This window comes from Neltuma alba, unplaced genomic scaffold (assembly GCF_004799145.2).
Source record: "Neltuma alba isolate B1F8T4 unplaced genomic scaffold, ASM479914v2 tig00012629_pilon, whole genome shotgun sequence".
Classification (NCBI taxonomy): Eukaryota; Viridiplantae; Streptophyta; class Magnoliopsida; order Fabales; family Fabaceae; genus Neltuma; species Neltuma alba.
In genome coordinates, this window is record NW_021637069.1 from 376,721 (window position 1) to 400,371 (window position 23,651).

The window sequence follows — 23,651 nt, forward strand, 5'->3', positions numbered from 1 at the left end:
CAGCTTATTTTCTTTTATCACAACCCACACATATTCCTTATTAGTAAAATTAAAGCGTCTGTTATTATCGAGTTATTTGACAAATTAATAAATAATTTATCATAAACTTAATAATATATTTTTCTAGTATTTTAATATAGGAGCAACTTAATTAATTAGAATAGATTAAAAAACTAAATAAATTATTTAATTTTAACAAAAATGACATATAATCTCCTTAAAGCATCATAATATAATATCATGTTATATATCAATTTACAAGTTAAATACATTAATTTGAAGGAATGATAAATATGAAATTTTGTATTTAATATAAAAAATCATCTCTTTAATTGGCTTTTATACTTGGAATGGGAGCATACATCGATATTAAAGGTTAACTCAGCTTTAAGTCCATGCTTTGATATCGATAACATGTAAACTTAGCCGTTGAAGGTTTGGAGGAAAACATAAGAAAAAGTTGTTAAAGACGAGATTTCCTCTTGAGCGGCAAATAATTTTACGAAACTACTAAACAAACTAGTTCACAGTTTAACTGTTAGTTGAAATGGTATCAGTCTTATCTCTGTAAAAAAGAGAATACAAATTTAAATTTCAAAAAATATATTTATTGAGGGAATCTTCCTCAACTACTTCATATCTGAAAGGGATTAGCCTCAAATTTAATGTGATTTGAGAATATTTTTAGTTTCACTTAAAAAAATAAAACAAGAAGATGCAAACCATTAACTTCGGGTCATGGTATTTCACAATAACTGAACATTCGAGTCCATGAGTCAGCAGTGTTGTTGTTTGAATCACATGGCGGCATGTCAGAAATCAGAATTATAATACATTTACTTGAGATGGGCGCCCACTCGCTCACCACCTATTTGTCATCAGACAACAGATATTGAATGTTCATGCCGTTCGTTGGATTTTAAATTCTCTGTTTTTCTTTTTTGTTAAAAAAAAAAATACCATGTTGAATATATTATAGTACACATAAAAATTAATTTTATATTTAATTTGATCATAAATATGAGACTCTAATTTATTTTGTCTGTCATATTTATATATTTTTTTAAAGTAGTCCTTATAAAAATTACACTCATACATGTTAAAGGTTTCATCAAATAATAGTTTTAGTTAATACACATAATTAGTATAAGTATTTTAGAAAAAATAACACATTTATTATAAATAATTAATTTAATAAACTTTCTTAATGTACTCAAATTAGTCAACTAACTCTTATATTGAGAACCGGAAATAGTATTTACTAAATTTACAGCCAATGAACTAGTTTTGACGGCAATAAATTTGGAATTTGATAATATGAAAGCTTTCTTATAAGTAAAATGTTGCGGGTTTATTACTTCCCTTTGTATCTATCACTTCAATTAAAAAAACATATTAGCGTTGGTGTCTTTTTATGCCAATTATGACCATTAATCGATATAGAAAGACACTACTTGTAGCTACAACAGGTATAGAATGTACACATTATATTTAACACTATTTTAATGAATGACACCTTTTTGGAAAAATACCGTATTGGATGTATCGTAGTATATATTTGCTAAATTTTTTTTTTGACCAGCATATATTTGCTAAATTAGTTTAATAGCACGAAAGTTGCCTTATAAGTAAAGGATTAAGGTTTAATATTGTTTGTAATTAGTGCCTTCCTTTAATTGGAATTTTTTTTTTTGATCCCAATTTCAGGAAAACGACCAGGTATATTGATGGGCTTGTTCCCCAGACTCATTCTCTTGACATCACCTTTGAATTTGGTTGACCCTCAGCCTCTTGGATGTAGAGATATTTATGTTATTGATATGTACCGTACCGATCTTGTTCCCTTGCACGATAGTTTATGCCAAGGCCCTGTGCATTAAAAAGATAATTAATCATGTCTTGTGTTGAAGAAGTTATTACATGGTATGTATCGAATACCAACGAGGTGGATGGGAAGGGATCCATCATCTTCTAAAGATCAGAGGTCTTCTTGCGTAGGGTTTTGTAGCAGATAATTCAAGGATTATGACTTTAAAATCGCAATCCCCTGTGTGTGTTTATGTATGCACATTATACATTTTATCTTATAGTCCAAAAATTCTAAACATCTTATATATGACCAACGCCTTAAGAGAAGCTCTCCTATGGCAAAATGAGCTTTGGTGCTAAGTGGATTGATGAGTATCAACAACTAATCACCACTGCACATTGCCTAGATCTAATTTGGGTGACTCATATTCAATTTTATTTTTTAAAAAATTATTAAAATCATTAGTTGGAAGTATTGCATCTAGACATTAAAATCAAGAAATAAAAAACCAGACGAGACATTAAACCACAAAAGTTAGTTGGTTTAATCGGGATCAACTTGAGATCAAACTAATCATGTTAAAACAATATAATTTAATTGATAAAATACAATAATATTAATAATCACTAATAACAAGATACAAGGAAATATAACAATACTTTGATTATAATGGCAACATTAAGAATTTTGATTTTTATGATTAATCAATAATTAAAATTAATGATCATTAATGCCAAAATCATCATTAAAATTTATTCAAATCTATAGTAACTGAGATAATAAGAGCTGAACAAGAAAAAAAAAGACCAATAGTAATATAATCATCCAAATCGTTTTATCACTGGTTTTTATCGATTTACACCAATTTGTTCGGTTCGATGTCTGGTCAACACCAAGACTAAACTGAACTATTGCCCAATTCATTAGATTTTTGGTTAAACCGGCTGGTTTGATGTTTTTTTTCTTGGTTAAAATTATATTTGAAAGGTACACAATTTATTACAATGATAAATACTATAGTGCTCATCATTGTGATGAGCACTAAAATTGATTCTATCTTATTATGGCATCAACTTCTTAAGGCCATCCATGATAAACTTTCTTAATTATAGATTGTTAAAAGCTTATTATCAATACATTCCATAAAATTTCAATTCATTTTGTTTTTTTATATGCACATATATCATTTTTTTTAAAATTAATTTATTTAATTTATAAACTGATATATAATATAATGTTATAGATAGACATCTTAGAGAGATCATGTTAAGATTACATTTGTTATAATTAACTAATTTATTTATTGAATTTTCTTAATCTATCTAAATTAACTAAGCAATTCCTACGTTAAGAAATGAATGAGTAAATTGCTTAACAAATTAAGAAGCCATAGTTCTGACACCCAATAAAAAAAAAAGAAGCCATAGTTAAAAGTGAATAAATAAAACTATCTTAGAAAGCGAGGTTAATTTGGAAGAAGGAAAAACAAAAGCAAAGCACCGAAAAAGAATGATATTTATTGGATATGATTATGAAAATTGTAATTATTTAGAACAACTAAATATTATGACAACACTATAAATATAATTTTTATCATATTTTTCCATAACTATCATAGTATCATTCACTTCTTTTTTATTTGGCCAGAATAACTATCATTCACTATTCTCTAGTTTTTCCCCGTATTAATAATAATCCACCGCTATTTTAGCTGTACTAACCTCTTTGCCACGGCAGCGAGTAGTTGGGTTCCCTATGGCGTGTGCTCACAAAAACTGGCCCAACCCGTCCATGATAACCCGGCCCCATCATATGCTGATTGGCCGACGGTTGGGAATAAATACCGAGTCTGATATTATCTTCCTTGTTCTTCATTTCCTCTACCAATCTGCATATTAGCTTCTCTTTTTTTTTTTTTTGTTGTTGTTTGGTTAGAATCTGCATATTAGCTTTGCTAGCGCGGGGAAGGTAGATGGAGACAATTCAATAATCTAAATTTTGTATTTTAATAATTAATTTTGCTGAATAATTATAATTTTCGTGATCCGGAGAAATGCGCAAAACTGGTTCGAGCGTTCGAGCCCCAAACAAAGTAACGGTGTGGCGGAATATTCCAAGCGGTTATAGCCGACCCCAAGCCAACCCGGCTGAAGTCGAGCCGGGTTCCAAATAAGTCGATGAGCAATGAGATTTCATTAACTTCGCGGTTTTGGAGAAAAATGGCGGAAAACCGCGGCTTCTTTCTGTGTACTGGTTCGTTACTCTCTCAAGAACCCAAACACAGCTACTTGGACTCTCATAAGCTTATTTAGTATTTACTTCCTTTTGTGTGCAAGTATCTTTTCATTGTGGATGTGATCCAGTTTGAGCGTCCGCCCCATTGCAACTTCCAAGGTAATTGGATTCGTGGTTTTAGATTAAATGACGTTATTGTATTGTAGGTATCGTTCGTTCGGGACGAAATTTATGGTTTGAATTTGCAATCACAAATTCGTGCATTGCTAGGTAATTGCTCTACTTCCTTCGCGCCATTTTTATGAGTTAGCATAATTCGTGGCTGTGAAACAGCTTTGGGTCCTTTTTATCCATACGATATGATGCCTGATAATTCATTCTAAGCTGAATATACTAGCACCCATTCGTTTCCCGTCTTCCATCTTGCTTCTTAATGCACGAAGTGGCTTCGTTGTGTTTCTGGTTTCTCTGCATTCCTGGGCTTCTGTTTCATCCAAGTAATTTGGTTCTATCTCGTGATGCACAAGAAGCCACGTAGTCCGTTTGCAGTTTTGCTCTTATCATGCAATTGCATCATTGCCGCCTTCCCGTTCCTTCTTCTCATGCCAAAGTTCATCGGTTTCTCTATAAACACCATCATTTGGCTCACCATTGGAGCCAGTGTTTTGGTTCTTCATTCATCAGGGGTTCGTCCCGTAGGTGAGTCCACACAGCAATATGTGTTAGGCTTCTTAATGAAGCCAGGGCTGCGGCCTTTTACAGTTTTTGGTTGCCTTGTACAACCAGGGCAAGTAGCAGACTGGATTCTCCAGAATCCTGATTCAGCTTTTTAGACACGTGGCTTCCTATGCAACGTGGCGTGAATCAACAACTAGGATGAAAAAGCAGCACCTTGTTGCTGCTTTTCTAGGGTGCAAAGAAACCAATTCAAAATGTTTGTGTAATGCGTCCGTTGCCATTTCTTGGCTTATGGTTGCTTGATATTTAAACCGGTACATTAGTAAATGTACTAAACTCTAATTTATCAGAAATGATGAATACAAGCACTTTACTTTTGCTTTTCTCCCCATTTTTTAAAATTATTTCTTGACTCTCCTTTTCAGATTATATTTCAAACTTAAATTATCTCTTTCATGGGGAATAATTGAGCCTGGATTGCGGTTTGTTGGTAATGGGGTTATTAAGGCTTCTAAGGAGGTGCAATTACCCATTCAAGGCTAAAACTAGAAACAGAGGAGGTACTCTTCAACACATCCAAAATAGAGGCTTCTCCAAGTCTGAGCCCTTCAATGATAAAGATGCAGTGCTTCCAGTTTTGGTCGTAGGTGCTGGACCTGTCGGTCTTATTCTCTCTATTCTTCTGACTAAATTAGGTAACACTGAATTAAAGCATTGCTGTTTATAGTTGCTCAAGGTTTGGTTTGATTGCCAGTTCGTATTTGCTGTCAAAATCTATGCTGATACTCCTGTAGTGTAGTACTTTTTTATAAGAGCAATGTCAAATTTTTGCATCAACTGTTTTTGGCACTGAGTTCAAGGTTTTATCACAAAATATATAGTTGCCATCATTAAAATGTACCCAGATTATGATGTCTTGTCAGCTGTGATAAGATTAAATGATGCCAATGGCCCTTTGGCCTAGTGGCATCAAGCTTCCCCCCACTTGTGGGAGGTCATGGGTTCAATCCTCCTTGCTTTCAAGCTGTTTTGCCTGCCCCTTTGTAACGGGGGAAGAAAAAGAAAAAGAAAGATAAAGATTAAATGGTGTTTTGTCACCAATAGAAGATGTTTTCTTCCCCATTATTAATATTTATGGTGCGAAAAATTGTCTATGATATGATTGTCTTAGTTTCATTTTAATTATTAATAATTATTAAGTGGTACATTTTTTGACTGTCTCTTAGTCACAATGACCTTAATGACTTGTTTCTTGTCATTTTTCTAATTTTATATTAATCCTGCATTGATTCAGCTGAATGACCAATTATGATGTATAACTGATTATGTTACATTATAGGGATTAAATGTGCAGTTTTGGAGAGAAACATTACATTTTCAAAACATCCACAAGCACACTTCATCAACAATCGATCCATGGAGGTTAAATTTTTGTTGCAGATTCTCTCGTAAGTTTCCCCCATACAAAAGCATTAGTTTTGACCAAAGTGTGGCTTCAGATATTCCGCAAAATTGATGGCCTTGCTGAAGAAATCCAGAGCTCTCAGCCACCTGTGGATTTATGGAGGAAGTTTGTATACTGCACTTCACTCTCTGGCTCCAGTCTTGGATCGGTGGACCACATCCAACCTCAAGGTGCTATTCGTGGTTTGGGAGCTTGCTTAAGTCTGATGGCAATAGGAAGCTTAACTCTTATGAGGAATTTTGACATTTTTTATATATACATTGCTATCAGCCAGTATTTCAAGACTTTGTTCTTTCTGGTCATTATTAAGCTTTGGAAGATTCATATATCTTTTCCTTATCATCAGATCTTGAGCATGTCATCAGCCCTGTCTCCGTTGCACACTTTTCACAGTACAAGCTGCATTCGTTACTACTTAGGCAGCTTCAGACTCTAGACTTCCAGCTATGTGCACCTGAAAGCTCAGAAGAAAGTGAACGACCTCATGAAAGAAGAATACTGATGGGTCATGAGTGTGTGTCTATTGATCCAAGCAATGAGATTGTTACAGTGACAGCTTCTTCAATGGGTATGGGGAAGCGTGTAGAAAAGAAAATCCATTGTAACATCCTTGTCGGGGCAGATGGTTCTGGAAGCACTGTGAGAAAGCTTGCAGGAATACAAATGAGAGGTGAGACAGACTTGCAGAAGCTTGTCAGTGTCCATTTTTTGAGCAAAGACCTTGGGCAGTATTTGCTTAAGGAGAATCCTGGCATGCTCTTTTTTATCTTCAATACTGAAGCCATTGGAGTTCTGGTTGCTCATGACCTCAGGCAGGGGGAATTTGTATTGCAGGTATAACATGCTGCAGCCAATGTTGGAATATGACTGCATCGTTTCATGAGCATCTAATTCCACATAACCTAACGCAAGAGTTTTCTTGTGCTTATTGTAGATGCCATTTTATCCACCTCAGCAAACAATTGAGGACTTCAGCTCAAAGGTATATCCATTCATTTCAGATGGTTAATTGAACGGATGTAGTTTACTTATGCTTGAAGTTCGTCACAAAGTGATGCATTAATTAAAGCGTGCTAAATTTAAATTTTATATCTGATGTGAATGTGACTGATATTCATTTTACACATGTTTTTTCATGACTTGTGTTGTTACTAAGTGTAGCGGGGCATATTCTAAATGGACTCAATTGTAATAGGCATGTGAGAAGTTAATCAGCAAACTGGTTGGCCAGCAACTTGATGACATAAATGTAATTGACATAAGGCCTTGGATTATGCATGCTGAAGTTGCTGAGAAGTTTATATCTTCTGGAAACCAAATATTTCTTGCCGGTGATGCTGCCCATCGATTTCCTCCTGCTGGTGGATTTGGTCTGTAGTTCTATATCCTTAAGCAAACAGTAAAAGTCTAGTGTGAATATGTCCGCTCTTACTTTGCATGTATGCAATTTTTTTTTTTTTTTTGGGGTGGGGGAGTCACTTAACACAGATTATGAACAAGGCTGGAAGTCTTTGATGTCGTTCAAGTAAATGGGAAATGTATTATGGGAACAAGATAGTTGTTAATGGAATGGTGGCCTAGCTTGATCAGACATATCCACACGACGACCATACATGAGGAAGAGGGCTTTGATGGTGTACTTTGATTAAAGTGCTTGCTAACCAGAATTAAATAATAAGCTTGGATTATAAAATCTTTTTAAAAACTGCACAGAAGTTTTCAAAATTTTTTTAAGTGTTTGAACAAACGGTACACACACAGGTTTTCTCAAGAATGCTCAAGTGGATTGAAATACATACATTATGTGTATCATGTTCTATCCATCAGATATAAATGTCATGATAAAGGAGTTATCTTTATAGACACAACATGAATAAAGTAATCTGCTTTTAAGTCAATGTTGTTTTATTGACCTAATAGAAAGCAGTCTGATGCAAAAAATTTCTCCATGAATTGCAGGAATGAATACTGGCATTCAGGATGCCCATAATCTTGCCTGGAAAATAGCTGCTGTGATGAAGGGTATTGCACCATCTTCATTACTAAATACATATGAAATGGAACGTAGACCGGTAGTTCTTTTATATTCTTTTCCCTTTACCATTCACGTATATTTTTTTGAATTTAGACGGACCCTAGGCCATTATCACTGTTTGTTATTGTCAGATTGCTATATTCAATACGGATTTGAGCCTTAAAAATTACAAGGCTGCCATGGCAGTTCCTTCAGCACTTGGTCTTGACCCCACTGTTGCAAACTCAGGTACCCAAAAGTAGTATAATGCTTTCTTCACCATCAATTAATTTGTACAAGCCATTGTTAGCTCCTTCCTCACTATTATTTTTATTTATTTTCTTCTATTTGCAGTACATAGATTAATTAATACTGGGCTGGGTTTTTTACCACATGGATTACGGAAGGGAGCTTTGGAAGGAATTTTTGCAATTGGTCGAGCACAGCTATCAAAAACTATCCTAAATGAAATTAACCCAGTCGGATCCTCAAGGCTGTCTAAGTTAAGGCATATCTTTGAAGAAGGAAAAAGTCTTCAACTCCAGTTCCCCGCTGAAGATCTTGGTTTCAGGCATATTATCATTAATTGCTTTTCCTCTTTTTTAATTGCATAGATGCACCTGCTTCAGTTTTAAATTTTTTTGTGCTTAAGTTTATTAAATTGGACCTGTGCTTAACATATGTAAGCACTTCAGGACTCCCGTCTAACTTTCATATCTGGATATAGATACCTACAAGGAGCAATTGTGCAAGAGAGTGATAATTTAGAGTCGACTCCACAATTGTCTACAGGTCGCCGGAGGGATTACATTCCTTCAGCACACCCAGGATCAAGACTGCCCCACATGTATGTGAGGGTGAATAAAATGAATGAGGTTTGTATCAATATTTAATATACTTCCTCTAATCCTAAATATAAGATCTGTTTGTAATCTATAAACTAGATCTTATATTTAGAACTGGAGGCAGTACTTTATGATTTATACGTATGTTGAATCATTAATGAGCTTCCTGTCTTCCTTTAAGTGGATCGTGTTACCCTTTTGTACTGGTTTGGCAATTGCAAATTGGAACAACTATTTTGATACTTCAGGCTATAATTTGTTGGGCTTAACTACCTTACTGGGTTTTCAACTTTTCATCGCCTCGCAGTTGCGGCAGATTGACTTCCTTATTCCACTTGTCTTAATGTAAGGTTTATTTTGTAGATTGTTTCAACACTAGATCTTGTGTCAGGAGACGAAGTTGAGTTCCTTCTCATCATAGCTCCTGTGAAAGAATCTTACCATCTCGCTCGTGCGGCATTTAAGGCGGCGGAAGAACGCCAAATTTTGGTCAAAGTCTGTGTTATCTGGCCTAGTGGTTCTGTTGAGGGACTCAATGAAGGGAGTAAGGCGGCATTATCACCTTGGGAGAATTATGTAGATGCTGTCGAAGTTGATAGGCCATCAACTTCAAATTGGTGGGAGATGTGTCAAATGAAGGAAAGTGGAGCTATTTTAGTTAGACCTGACGAACACATTGCCTGGCGTACAAGCTCAGGACTTGCTGGGGACCCCAAAGTGGAAATGCAGAAAGTCTTTTCTCTAGTATTGGGGATTATTTAAAAAAATAATGAATTCATAGGTGATTTTCTTTGACCGATTCTATCGATGCACGGTGTATCTGACGTAATAAGCACATTGAACATTGATTAATACGAGTGGATTTTTTTTCTTTTGGTGTTATTTTCCAACTTTCTGATTTGCTTATCCTAAATTCCTAGTATCATTTCTGTTCTTGATGCGTCACATTTACCATGAATACCTCCTTTTCCACACAACACCCCCCCCCCCAAAAAAAAAAAAAACCCCTTGTTTGGTTGTAGGGAAGTGGGGAGGAGATGAAAGCTGCCCACCTAAATCACCGGGATATGAGATGAGTAAAATGCTAGTGAATGTTTGTGTCTGTGTATTTTATTCAATCTCACTAATCGGAACATTATAAGGTTAAATATGGAGGCAGCCTATATATTTAAATTGTTACATATAAGTGGGGCAGCTGAAAGGAAAAGTGACTTGATTTCATGTATTTAATAGGAAAAGATTATAAATTGTAATATGATGGAAACATAACGTGCTCGGGCCAGCATCTTGTTAACTAAATCATTCCGAAAGGCAGAAGCTTCCCTTTCACTGAAGACTGTAATAAACTCCTGTAACTGCAAGACTAGGTCGAGTGCAAGAAAATATAGACTTGACCCTGAAGAAAAGCAAGACATGAGGCACTGCACTGCTGGATGTGAGATGAACAAAAACTGCACGATTATGGACGCCGGCATTCTCAAGTTTGACTACCAAGTTATGATTATTAGATATCCAATAGCTGCTATGACGCCTCCAAGTATCCCACCCACAAGGACCTGTAGTATAGAATGAACTGGAATGTCAAAAAAGAAAACCGCTGTGATAAAATAACAGTCAAAAGATAGATCTTGTAACATCCTGACTTCTTTAAGCCTCGATCACTAGGGAATTAATACTGTGTTAAACTACCTTTTGTGACGTGACTTGAGGGTTAGAATGATTCATTGAGTTAATTGAGGTTTATGGATCATGATTTAACTTTGGTTGACGTATAGAAACACTGAAAGAATGAGAATGTGATAAGTAGGAATGAAGAAGAAATTTGTGTCTCTATATGGACATCACCAGAAGCGCAGAGCCGAGAGGCTGCGAACGCAACTTGTTATATGCACGTCTGGCCGTGGACAAGCAGCGAAGGGTGATAGGCTTTGTTCATAGTTTGTGTTGAAAATTAATAGAAAAGAACAATTAATATAAAGTAACAAAAAATGTACAATACATATTGTACGCATCAATTCTTTTAGAGAGGAAAGTACCTTCCCCGCCTTTTTACCAAAGGGGGATTGATACACCTTTCATCTTTGAAAGTCATTTTGGAATAAAAATACTTTCAACCTTACATAACGTTAGTTCCGCCTAGAATCAACACTGGGGGGAAAAGTTGACTATGTTACACATCTTGTCATTTTGGCACTTAAGAATTCCGGTTTGATAATATACGCACTACACTATGAACGCTCTGAAATAATGCATTTAAACGAGCTAAAACCTCAGCAGTAGCATTTTGCAGTCACTATTTTATGACCAATATAGCAATTATTAGTTGAGGGGATAATATGGTCATCGATGACTATACTTGTAGACAAATATCAAACATTGAAAAAACAGTCTTGGTTAGTTGACAGAGTAATATCAAATTATCTCTATATGTTCTGCAATAAGATGACTAGACCTATCAAATGATTATATGAACCAGTTGAATGCAGAATGGGGAACCTGAAAGGGAGTATGACCAAGAAGTTCGCGAAGTGGTATTCTTTCCGCCAAAGGATGCTCGGCAGGAAGTTCATATATAATTTGGTTCAAAACCTGAGGACCATCGAGTCATTCAGAATAAGTATAAACCAAAAAAAACAGAAAAGCAAAAATATGAACCCCTGCTCTGTAAGACTGAGAGGAAGAGAAATGAAAATCAAACCTCGGCTTGGTGTCCTGCTTGTAATCTCACGCCAGAGGCATCATACATCACCTGCCATCAATCTCAAAATCTTCAATACATCCCAATATATGGAACATGCTTAGAGCTTCAGTTTCTTGTCACTGAAGTGAATAAAAAACTGAAGTCTTCTTTGTGATCCCTCAACATAGATTAATGTGAAAAATTTAAGGGAAATTCGTACAATACAGGCCAAGACTAACGCAATGGCAAATAGAGATCCTCCCACGCCTTCCCGCAATCCAACAGCTGCAGCAAGAGCAGTTACAGTCGCCGCATGAGAAGATGGCATTCCACCAGAATCGATAAGTTGCCTGAAATCACATCTTCTCTCCTTAAACCTGTAAATCTATCAAACATTAAAACTCTTAGGGATGAACCACAAGGTGACGATTAAGATCAAAGAAACTGGTTCTTCACGTGTCTAAGTTAGAACCGAGAATTTATAATTCATTAGAGACAATTACCAAGTTACAACTCAAAACAATAAGGTCAATCAACAGTCAAAAGAGAAGTCACTAAGAACAGATTAAAAATCATTGAGTACAGGTACACGTCATTAGTTTTTAAAATTCAGAAGTTTAATATTCCCGTAACCAACTTTCTCTTCACAAAGAAATTTTAGGAACCTGAAGAATTGCATCAATTATATTTCTAATCCATATGTAACAGCTGTTACTCGTCTCATTAGTAACAAGATAATCAAGCTATATACACTTTATTTTGGAGTTTACTGAGCTTGTTTTGATCTAAATACAGCATAAGAACACGGTTTCCTTCGTAATAAAGGCAATCAAACAGGAAAACCAACCAAACGGAGAAGAACTTAATTGACTGAGCGACGACGAAAGCGACGAAGGCCGATATGAGAGGGTAATTCACAAAGATTGACGATGAGGACGGAGATGAAGCAAGAGTGAATGCTGCATCATCATCCATGGCTCTCCTGCGCTTTAATCTTCTCCAATTTGGCCAATTTCAGATTTGATTTTCTGCGGCGAAAACTTGGGAACGCTTAGAGATTTATATGAAGCGGCGTTTCAGGCAGCGAAGTTGACAAGATGAGAATTATAGAGAGAGAGAGGAGAGCACGAAGCTCTAATGAGTTTATTAGAGGTTTGTTGATACCGTCTCGTCATTTTCGCCAACGTCTCACAGGCAACTAACAGTCATAGCTTCCTGAGCTGAAGATGCTTCCCTTGTTCAAATGAGGCGTCTAGACTACGCTAATTTTATATTTTTCTTCTTTTTTAGATTTTTGGCTCCTCCATTTCATACTATTTTAGCTCAATCCAAAACTAAAGTGGAAATGTCGGTGAGGCTATTTAAAGTACTAACTTTGTTTTGGGGCAAGAATCTTTCTTTAACAGGTACTACCACCGGCTCTTAATATTACTGTCAGCTATATTTGATTTTTATTTTAATTTTAAATATAAGATCCAATTTATTTTATCTATCATATTTATTTATTTATTTTTAAAATAGTCTTTGTAATAATAATATTTCTAATCAATATACTTGATTAGTAAGAATATTTTAGAAAAAATAATATCTATTTATTACAAATAACTAACTTAACTAGTTTTCTTAATCTATTCAAATTAGTCAACTAGCTATTATATCAAGGACCAGAGGTAGTATAAGAACTAGTTTAACTTTTAATTTGATCATATCCTCAATTTATTTTTTTCATATTTATTTATTGTTTCAAAGTAGTCCTTATAATAATTGCACATATTAAATATTTTATTAAATAGTAGTTTTATCTAGTACACATGATTAGTAAAAATAGTCTAGGAAAGACAACATATGTTTATTACAAATAACTACCGTAACTAATTTTTTTAATTTCTCCAAATAAGTGAACTAAGCAGAAGTTAATAATAAATTAAAAATTAAGATGAGTTGTCAACAGCTAGCTTCACCGACGCTTATAAATTACTCATCAACACGAACATTGTTAAATTAGACGCGACCGCAAATCCTTAAGAATTAAGGGCTAAAATTATTTAATATATCACATAAACAGATTAGAAATATATATTTATAAAATTATAATCCTATTTTTAATCTTTAAATTCTTCCCGTTAATCTCACTCGAAAGTCGAAAGCTAATAACTCACTACATATGAACATCAGGTTTATCATTTTAAGTAAAATGACTTGATTTATAACATACAGTTGAGTTACAAATTATGAGAAGTTAACTAAAGATATTTTTCTATATCATATATTTTATATTAATTTATGAGAAAAACAAATCAAAGATTAAATAATTACGAAAGACCAAAGCGTATATTTACGTTTTCTTTTAGGAAAAAAGGCATATATTTAAATGTTAATTAATTTTTTTGACCAGCATTTAAATGTTAATTAATTGAACCTCATGCTTGGTATTGCGCCTATTGCCATATCAATCACAGCATGCGTAATACCTTGCGGGCAAAAAGGCTCATATTTACATTTTCTTTCCTACTTGTTGCTGCGGATTTCTTGACCCTTTCGTTCTGTGAGAGAGAAAATTTTCTCACAGTATTACAAAACAACAGAGCCTTGGAAACAAATGCATGGGGGTTGAGGTAATAGAGATTAACATAGGGCACAAATAATAGACACAATAGATAAACTATTTGTAATGAAGTCATTATGCCTTTCACGATCTTAACGAATATCAATGGGTGAGTTCTACTTCACACTTCCACTGATGGATCACCTTCAGTGACATGGAAATCAAATAACAAGAATGCAGCAATTAGAGGGAGCAGAATTCTCCAAGTGCCCCTAAACCCTAACTATGGCCTACGAACAAAAAAGGAAGGGGGAAAAATATGTAACTTTACAATTATGTCAAACACAATGTGACATTTCTTACAAAATACATTGGACCAACATGAGCATGGCTATTATCACAAACGGCCTTCAAACAAGCACGAGGCTAAGATCTATACAAAGCAGCCAAAGGAAAGAGCTGAAATGCTGGCTGGGAATTTTAAGCACGAAACAATGAACTCTCACATTATGGTGCAATTACACTTCGATTCAATCTTCGGAGGCTTCATGCTGTCCACCTTGTTAGGAAGCCCCGCATTGTGTTTGAAAGACTCATCGACAACTTCATCTTTCTCAGTCTCGCCACAGGGGGATTTGACATCAGTTTCCACTTTCCTCTCCCTTGCTTTCTGGGATTTCAATGTGTGCTTGCCGACAGCTCGGTTTCGCAAACCCTTTCTACCACCGGCTTTGGGTGCATCTGGTATAGTCACCATTGGTTTAGAACCTTCCAATGGTTCTGAGCTTTCCTTTTCCATTGCTATAGTTGCAGCCTGATATGCAAGGTCATGGACAATGGAACTGCAAAATAGTATTGCATCAGTTGCCTCTTCCAGGGTCAGGCTTCTAGGGTTGCCTCCACCAGGACACTCCACGGTAACTGTTGATTCCTCTGTCATGAAGCAGTGGAAATCTATCAGAGAATTTACAAATAGTGAAGTACAGTGCAGTTAAAAGAGCAGTATCAGCTTTCATAAGAAAACGGTGAAGTGACACTATTTCTCCTTAACTAGAAAAATTCAATGTAGAAACAAAAAATCATACATGTCTGCATGCATGACGTAATGTATTTTATGCACGGTAAGATGCCATAGAGGACATGAACTAGAAATGACGAGCAAACAGTGAATTCTCTCGCAATTCCATAGAGGATCAGACCAATGGAAAGCAACAAACGAGCAAGACTTTTACAAAGCATTACAGACTCAGAAATTTTCAACCATGAATATGAAAACTTGTAAAAAAAGAAAACAGCATTATGAATTCAAGAGAGGGTATTATCAGCATTTCAAAAGTTGGACCTAACTAAAGAATAAACAGCCTGCAAATTAATACTGAAGGCGAGACACATCCTCACTAACTTTCAGAAGCAATAAGGATTATTTCAAGGATACAAAAAATTATATAGTAGTCATGGCGAGCCTTTTATTACCACTTATTTAACCAAATTAAGAATCGCAGAGAGTAAGTCAAGAGACAGTCTTTTCAATAGTTTTAGAGTCTTCCTCCGACAATCCTGATCCACAGGAGTTTAGAATCTCACTATACAAGGTAATGAAAATGGACTAGAATTGTCACCACGTCATTTAAATACATCAAATTGTTCTATATCAAGAGTACAAAAATTGTATGGAGTGTGGTCACTAGTGATTGCGAAGGTGAGGCCAAGTCGGAGAGAAGAGGGAGATACATGCATATAAAATTTTCATCTCAATTAATCAAAATCATCTTCCATATGGGATTTTAATAAAGAAAATGTCATACCTATACCATGGGAGCACTCAGATGCATTGGATTCAGGAAAAGGAGCATCGGAAGGATTTGGAATAGAAGATTCCTGACAATCATCCACGGTACATTTTGATATCTGGGATGGATCATCCTCTCCAACACCAGGATTATTCTGACAAGAAATTTCCCTTTCGGCTTCAGATTCTGTAGATGTCAAAATGTTGGTAGCAGGCAACGCATCTGATCCATCAAGATTAGCACATTGCACATCAGATTCCTCATCAATGGATAGAACTGGAACCATAACGGCTGCTTCTACAATTGAGAGAATCCTACCATCATTTGAATGATCCTCAACATTTTCATCAGAGCAATCCCCATGATTTCTAAATGATGCTAATGAACTACTATCAGGCTGAACACCAACAGCCTGGCCCAATAATTCTGAATTACAAGCACCAGCAGCACCATCATGATACCCGACATTATTTTCCTCGACAGTTGAACCCGTAGGAGAAGCATCAATTACATCAGTCACTAAATATTCTGCAACTTTCACCTCTGAAATTACAGGCATCTCCTCTGTAGTGTCATATTCTGTCTCTTGTGTTGCAAGACCTACTCCACGATGAGAATGGCTTGAGGTCCAGAAAAAGATGACCCACTTCTTTCATGCTTGATCCTTATATCATGCCCACCATCTACATCCAACTTCCTGCTACTTAACTGTCGCTGCATGCCGGAGTCCATTTTTTTGGCTGGGCTGAAATCAACTGATGATGAGGCAGAATAACTTCCATGCCCAGTAGAACTTCTGAAGCTGTTTACACTCCCTCTTGCAAGAGATATATCATCATAAGATATGGTCGTGGCAGTAAAAGTCCTGCCTTGAACTACCGGTCCTTTGCTGCTGCTTGACCTCTTCAGCAATACAGATATGCCAGCTCCTCCCAAGAGGTCCATTTTTGAATTTCGGCGATCATTGTGGTGATACAACTGCTGGTCCCCAACATTACTATAAGGATTTCTGCCATCAGCTCCTGATTGGTCCATGTCTAACTGGTTGGCGGGCATCTCGCCACTTCCCTCTGCTGCTGAGCTTGGAGGAGGAATTTGTTGTGACTGATCCTGGATTACCTCACTGTATGACGTTTGGCTTCGTTCAGCACCTCTCTCACCATCCACATTGGTATCTTGAGGCAATTCACATGAAACCATTAATTGGTCAGTTTCAGCTCCTGGTTTTTCTTCAGTGGACCCATTAGTAGAAAACATTGAAGAGTCTTCGGCGACAGCCAAAACTGTCTCCTGGGGGATGACTCTCAGCATTGTATACTTCCCACTGCATTCTGGACAAAGTCTAACATCCTTCTCTGTTTGATCAGAGGCCTCATATCGACAACCACATTGAGAACAGATTGCTGTATTTTCAAAACCATCAGTTTCCATAATATCAGTTTTGGCATTGGTAGTTTCTGAACTTTCAATGGTGGCAGCAGCAATACCATGGTATAAGGACTCTTCAGCTATAGTGGGACCGCAATCAATCTTAGAGCCTTTACTTTCATTAAGATGTGCATCAACTGATTCATTGGCGATCTCATGCCCAGTATCAGCATTCATCACATCATCCTTATCAAAGGCAAAGACTTCTTCATGTATATCAGGATATGGTATTTTCTCAGCTTCACTAGCCACATCATCCTGGTTGTGATCACTCCCTTCAGTATCAAGTGCAATACTTGTACCTTGATCAGAGCTGGCGTTGCTGCTTGTTGTGATTGAGGAATTCCTGGATACCAGAGAATTATTGCGAGCAGAATTTGCTTTTCCAACATAAAAGGTAGTACTTGGCACACTTGACAAAAGTGGCCTGAACATGTTCTGAGGACTTTTTCGATCCTGCACAACATTGAATGGCGTCTGCGATGAGTTAGAACTTTGATTACTATAAAAAATTAACATACATTTAATAAAATAAATCATGATAAAGGGAGACCGGGAGATATTGCAAATGTCTAGATCTGAATCCAATAGATTAACACCAAATATTTTCTAATTAATCTCTTACCAAACATTTTATAAGCACCTCTGGCACTATAAGTATCAAATATGCCAACCAAGAGAACACGCTAATAACTCATGCTTGATCAGGCATCTCACTTTATTAATTTGAAATAAATTCACTTTAGGCATCTCACTTCAGTGCAACAATAAATCCAACCTTCATCGTTAATTAATTTGAAATCAATTACTAAGAATAGTTGACTTATCATATACAATGTACAAGCAGGCATCCAATATCATCATTGAAATGGAAAATCTTAGATAAATTCGGGATTGTGTCTGAAATTATTTTATAAATAAAACAAACTTTTGCGAAGTTCCTTTATTGGCGTGCAGAGAGAATCACAAATTGAATGAGTACACTTTATCATTAATTGCTTCAGTAGAAATAGACAGCATTTTTGTGGCAAAGGATTCATGAAGAGAAACTGCAGTGTGCGTGTGTGCTCACATGTGTGAATGCATGTATAAGTGGGTAAGAGACCTAGGAACAAGGATGACTGTCCAAACTAATTGATCTTGTAATGGTATGACAAATTAAGAATTGAACACTTTCAAAATCGATTGTCAAACAAATTTGGCAGTATTCCATAAAGAGCTGAAAGTATATTATTTTAATTAAATCAAATATTAGAATACCATTTGGCGAAGGGCAGGGTCAAATGATCTTTTTGGAGCAGAATTTGGAGACACCGTTTTGGCAGTCTTCTTGGAAATGGCAGGAGTTCTGTTATTTATAACTGAGCTACTCCTTCTTGAACTTAGCCGGTCTAAACTACCCACTTGGATGGACTGTATAGAGTCAGTATCATCATCACCAGATGATGCAATAGAACCTTTGCTGCGTGAGCTAAATCGGTCTCTGTCATGACTATGAAATGAGCTACTGCTTCTAGAAGCAGTTGGAGACATTGACTGCCTACTGTATCTAGTGGTAGGATCCTTTCCATTCCTGGATGCAGGTGATGAACCCCTCACATATGATGCTGGTCTGTCAGCCAGAGAGTTCGAAGATTTGGGGGAGCTTCAGAGGAGAAACCAGGGATATTAGTTTGCCATGCCCTTATCTTTGGTGAAGCAGAGTTTCCACGACTTGTCTTGACTGGGGAAGTTCCCCTGATCCCTGATACAGGCCCATTGGAGCCAGTGCTCATTCTCCTAGGAGTAGGAGTAGAGGACCTCGGTGCAGGTGTTGAAGGCTTATTTGGAGGAGTAGATGGTCTTCTTGACGGAGTAGCATGCCGCAAGTTTTGAGTTGGGCTGGAATTGGACACTGATGATGGCCCAGTCCGTGACTGGGATGTGCTATTTCCAGTACGAGGAGATGGACTAAGGCGATTTGGACTTGCACTCCCCCTGCTACTTCTGCGACTTCTTTCCATCTGAACGGGGTAAACATCCGATATGAGATAAGATTTTTCCTGACTGAATACTTAATTAGTGACACATAAGATTGTCTTATTATTGCTATGCAATAACTAGGACTCAATGTTTTATAAAGATTGGGGTATTTTATCAAGATATATTTCAGATTTACCTTGAATAAGGATTAATCAGGATTTAATAGGAATTACCTTATTTTATCACTATCATCTTTTAAGGATTATTTTAGCTTTAGATTTTATTATTTTAAGTAATCATACCTAGAGCTTTACGAATAACTCTAAGGTTTCTTAGTTGTCAGGCCTCTTTTGATGAATTGAATAAAGATGAAAATTGTGCTCACTCTCTCCTTCAAGTTCTTCTTTATCCCTCAATTTCTCTCAATTTCTACCTCCTTTCTCTTCTCTCTCCCCCCCCCCCTCCCTATTTTACATCACCTTCTATGCTTCAAGAGCATTTACTTGAAATGAAAAGAGTATACAATTATGCATAATGTAATAAGATTCAAAAGCTCACCGTAGAAGATCTCGATATGGAAGTGGGTTTACTCTGAGGCCTTCCCCGGCTCGGAACATTGATTGGTGGTGGCTCATCCTCATCTAATGAAGGAAAAAGTGGTGTGTCTGGGGGCGTCAGTAACCTTGAAAAACAATAAACAAAGTATTAGAAAACTAAGCATTGCACACCAGAAATCACTTTATGCACATCAAAGTCTCAAGCCTCGCTTTAATAGTTGAACTATGGACCTACAAAAAATACAGGTGTTGAAGTGGAATAATGACGAACCCAAATGCTTGGCTTTGAATCATGTAAAGGACTGTATCATCGAACATCATTTAACAACCCCCCCCCCCCAAAAAAAAGAATCAAAAAAGGGAGAAAAGCACAACACACCAGTCATAGTCATTCTTGTCACCGTCTGCATTAAGCAGTCCGCTGCTTTCTCCTCGACCAGGAACGGAGATTCCAAGCTTAATATCAGAAAAATGTCTCAACTTCACAGCTGTAAATTAGAGGTTAAGGCAAAAAGGAGAAATGCATGATTATTACTCAAGAAAAATGTACCAAAACCACATATAAGTTTTGTTTTAGGGTGCCCTTAAGAAGATTACAGAATGGGTCTTCAACGGTATCTGATGACTGAAGCAAAAAATTCTCTGATTCTCTGGACTGCATTTCATTGAACAAAGCAAGATCATCATCTTTCTCCCTGTAGAGTAATCCACCTTCAAGACTGCGCCCACGCTTGTGGCTGACTGTTTTTGGCTCTCTTCCAGGAGAGAATCTCAATGCTGGGGAAGGAGGCATTTCCGCTACCCAAGATTGTACTAGAGAAATGTCACCTGGAGCTCTCCATAAAGCCCAAAATCGATGACCTACAGAAGTCTATAGTGCAACCCAGAATTGACATATAGCTCGAGCTGATTAGAAATTCAAGCCCCAACAATCAGTTTTGGCAGCAACCGCACTCAAACTTGTACGCCAGTTGCTGTCCTCTCGACCTTCAGTTTAACTCAATCCAAACACGCATTGACCTGACACTCAGTGTGATCGAGTCAACTGGAGCGCATATATCGCAAGAATGCAAGTAAACATGCAAAACGGCAGGAGCAACTGTACCATTCATAAAACAAAGTCTTAAAAGCCAAATGTAACAAATATCCGAAACCAAATTGATAAATTCATTCTGCAAATGTCTAAGAGTCGGAAACCCTAGAACATTTGCCATTTGCAGATCACAATTTGCACTATTCTCACTGAAAAGAGGGTCTAAGTCAAACAAAAATTCAACTTCACTGCCCATTAAGTAAGCATTGAAGTTCGAAGTACAAAGTGAAACCCACCACTGCAAAGCAGCAGACAGGACATGACTTACCAATTTCCCAATTCAAATTGCTTCAAACACGGAATGGAAGCTCGAAGAGTGCGCTTAGGATCCCAAGTTCGAAGATAAAACAGAGCTCAAATGCCAATTACAATGCGACGAATTCTGTTTCAGACAGTCGGATCTATAGCATTCATGACCTGAAAGTGGCGACCAAAGTACAGATCGAAGCTTTACAGGAATCGGACGGTTGCAACAAACCCAAAATTTTCTCGCATTCTCTCTTCTATAATTCTTTTTGCTAAAAAACAATTCAGAAGTGAAAATTAAGAATATCCAAAACCTCTTGTTGCTGTCGTCTGATATGCTCCTTTCCGCAACAAGAAGCATTCTTTTAAAATAATAATAATTTTTTAATTTCTGCTTATCCCGTATTATTCATTTATTTTTATATTAGGTTATCTAAAACATAAAGCTTATAGATTAATTTTAGGGAAAATTGCAAAAAAAGACCTTGGAATTGCAAAAACACAGATAGGGACCCTTGACAACTTCACTTTGGGTTTTGACAACTTCAGGGCATATTATTCTTGTCAAAACCCAAAGTGAAGTTGTCAAGGGTCCCTATCTGCGTTTTTACAATTCCAAGGTCTTTTTTTGCAATTTCCCCTTAATTTTAATGTAAGAAATAATAAAGCATATCAATTTTTTTTCTTCTGGCAAACTTTCATTTTTCATTGTGGAATACGTTATTTCATATATTTGGAAAGGTTAGCTTCTTTTTTACCTGTTTGATTAGATACAACATTTTCAGGCGGAAAAAATACATTACTAAAAAATTCTCTTCTTATTGAAAAGTTTTTAATTAGTTTATTATTTGTTAAATTTATATCCAGCATGTCATTTATTTTTTTTGTTTATCACTAACTAACATGTCCCTTCTAATCATATACTTGTCCTTTTTTTTAATGGATCTATAATCATTTATTTGCTGAAACATTCAAAATTCAAAAGTAAAACCATAATACTATATGGTTTCACTTTACAATTATAATTGGTAATTTTTTTGGACATCACTTTATAATTGGTATGGTTCAAAACATGTGTGGGATCATTTAATGCCCAATTGTGTTCCAACTTTTAAAGCAAAGGTTGGTCGTTGTACAAGCAATGGCTTGGAAATTGATAGCCACCAATTATTACTTTTACGTACAAAAATACCATACTAAATTTCTGTCCATACAAATATATGAATATATATATATAATTCAATATAGATCCTCCTTATTATTATGTTTGATTTAATTCTTCAAGATTAGTTGAGTGTCAAGGATAAGTAATTAAAGTCACCATTAAATGCTAATTAAATATCTATTTATTGCCAATATTTTCACAATGCATTAGTATAAAGTATAAATCTTTTCATGAATTTCTCAAATGTTGTACATAAGTGATTTTATTTAAAATTGCAGCACAAACATGATTTTTTTAATGCATTATAGCAGGGGTCCCAAACTTCATCCTGGTGACTTGATCACACCAAAATAATATTCTAAGTTACTAAATTTTTCCCTTATTATAATACATGCATTCAATTTTTATTAAATTTCAAAATTCAAAATAATGAATGATGAATTGTCTCTTTTGTGCTGCTTTTGGTTTTTTAGGCTTTTATTCAAAATTATTTATTTCTAATTATATGAATTGACAAAATAAATGAAATAAAACTCAAAAGTTTTCAGACTATGTAATGCTGATTACTATCAAAATTCATGACGTTACACAAAAAAGGGACACAATTTTGTGAACTGTATAATTTTCATTGGAATAATAAAAATATTTTAGGATAAAAATATCTCTGTTACTGGGAATAATATAACGAAATGCACAAAGTGAGGAAGATTAGCCAGACTGTCTAAAACAAAGTGCATTGAACAATCACATTCAAAGGCATCGTTTTGGTGAGCTTAACATGTTAAACAAGTAATGCGTCCTAATTAGTCATATTTGGAGCCTCAAAAAGTCTTTTTCTAGAAACAAAAAAAAACGAGTTGTAATAGTGAACAAGTTTTATATTATATAATATATATATATATATATATAGGTGCCAAATATTGTTTTAAAAAAAATATAAATGCCAAACAATAAAGCCGAGAAAATGAGAAAGAAACTTGAGAATAAAGGAAAGAAAAAGAAAGGGGTTATGTGGGACATAGAAAGATAAGGTCAACATAACAACTACGCTATGATTAGCTAATTGCTAGCTGTGTGTGTTTGGGTTGCACTATTAGTTAATCCATAGATTAATTATTATTATTGTTATTATTATTAT

The 23,651-nt window shown here is 35.7% G+C and overlaps 3 protein-coding genes across 5 annotated transcripts; 1 reads left to right on the forward strand and 2 right to left on the reverse strand.

The window, feature by feature from the left end:
• Positions 1-4,054: 4,054 nt before the first annotated feature.
• On the forward strand, positions 4,055-9,927 carry LOC114729368 (putative polyketide hydroxylase). 3 transcript variants are annotated; one of them, XM_028916365.1, is made up of 12 exons: positions 4,055-4,315; positions 5,149-5,418; positions 6,078-6,145; positions 6,223-6,358; positions 6,535-7,022; positions 7,123-7,170; positions 7,384-7,558; positions 8,148-8,260; positions 8,355-8,451; positions 8,557-8,773; positions 8,930-9,077; positions 9,411-9,831. In XM_028916365.1, the coding sequence occupies exons 2-12, from the start codon at positions 5,217-5,219 to the stop codon at positions 9,807-9,809; spliced, it is 2,091 nt and encodes a 696-aa protein (XP_028772198.1). In that variant the 5' UTR covers positions 4,055-4,315; positions 5,149-5,216; the 3' UTR covers positions 9,810-9,831. The 3 variants fall into 3 exon arrangements, with proteins under 3 accessions (XP_028772198.1, XP_028772197.1, XP_028772196.1); XM_028916364.1 differs by having other exon boundaries at positions 4,056-4,315; positions 6,063-6,145; positions 9,411-9,927; XM_028916363.1 differs by having other exon boundaries at positions 4,056-4,204; positions 6,063-6,145.
• A 197-nt stretch (positions 9,928-10,124) lies between these two features.
• LOC114729331 (uncharacterized membrane protein YuiD) lies at positions 10,125-12,931 on the reverse strand. Its single transcript, XM_028916322.1, has 6 exons — positions 12,892-12,931; positions 12,575-12,755; positions 11,948-12,104; positions 11,746-11,796; positions 11,544-11,636; positions 10,125-10,603 (listed from the first exon to the last, which is right to left on the reverse strand). Exons 2-6 carry the CDS (start codon positions 12,700-12,702, stop codon positions 10,535-10,537), a joined length of 498 nt encoding a protein of 165 aa, XP_028772155.1. The 5' UTR covers positions 12,703-12,755; positions 12,892-12,931; the 3' UTR covers positions 10,125-10,534.
• A 1,454-nt stretch (positions 12,932-14,385) lies between these two features.
• Positions 14,386-21,635, reverse strand: LOC114729361 (microtubule-associated protein futsch). The gene is given in 9 exon segments (XM_028916357.1): positions 14,386-15,205; positions 16,078-16,662; positions 16,695-17,946; positions 18,751-19,115; positions 19,118-19,493; positions 20,011-20,134; positions 20,389-20,497; positions 20,607-21,108; positions 21,371-21,635. Coding segments are annotated over 8 exon segments (3,438 nt in total). The 5' UTR covers positions 20,803-21,108; positions 21,371-21,635; the 3' UTR covers positions 14,386-14,774.
• Positions 21,636-23,651: the final 2,016 nt, after the last annotated feature.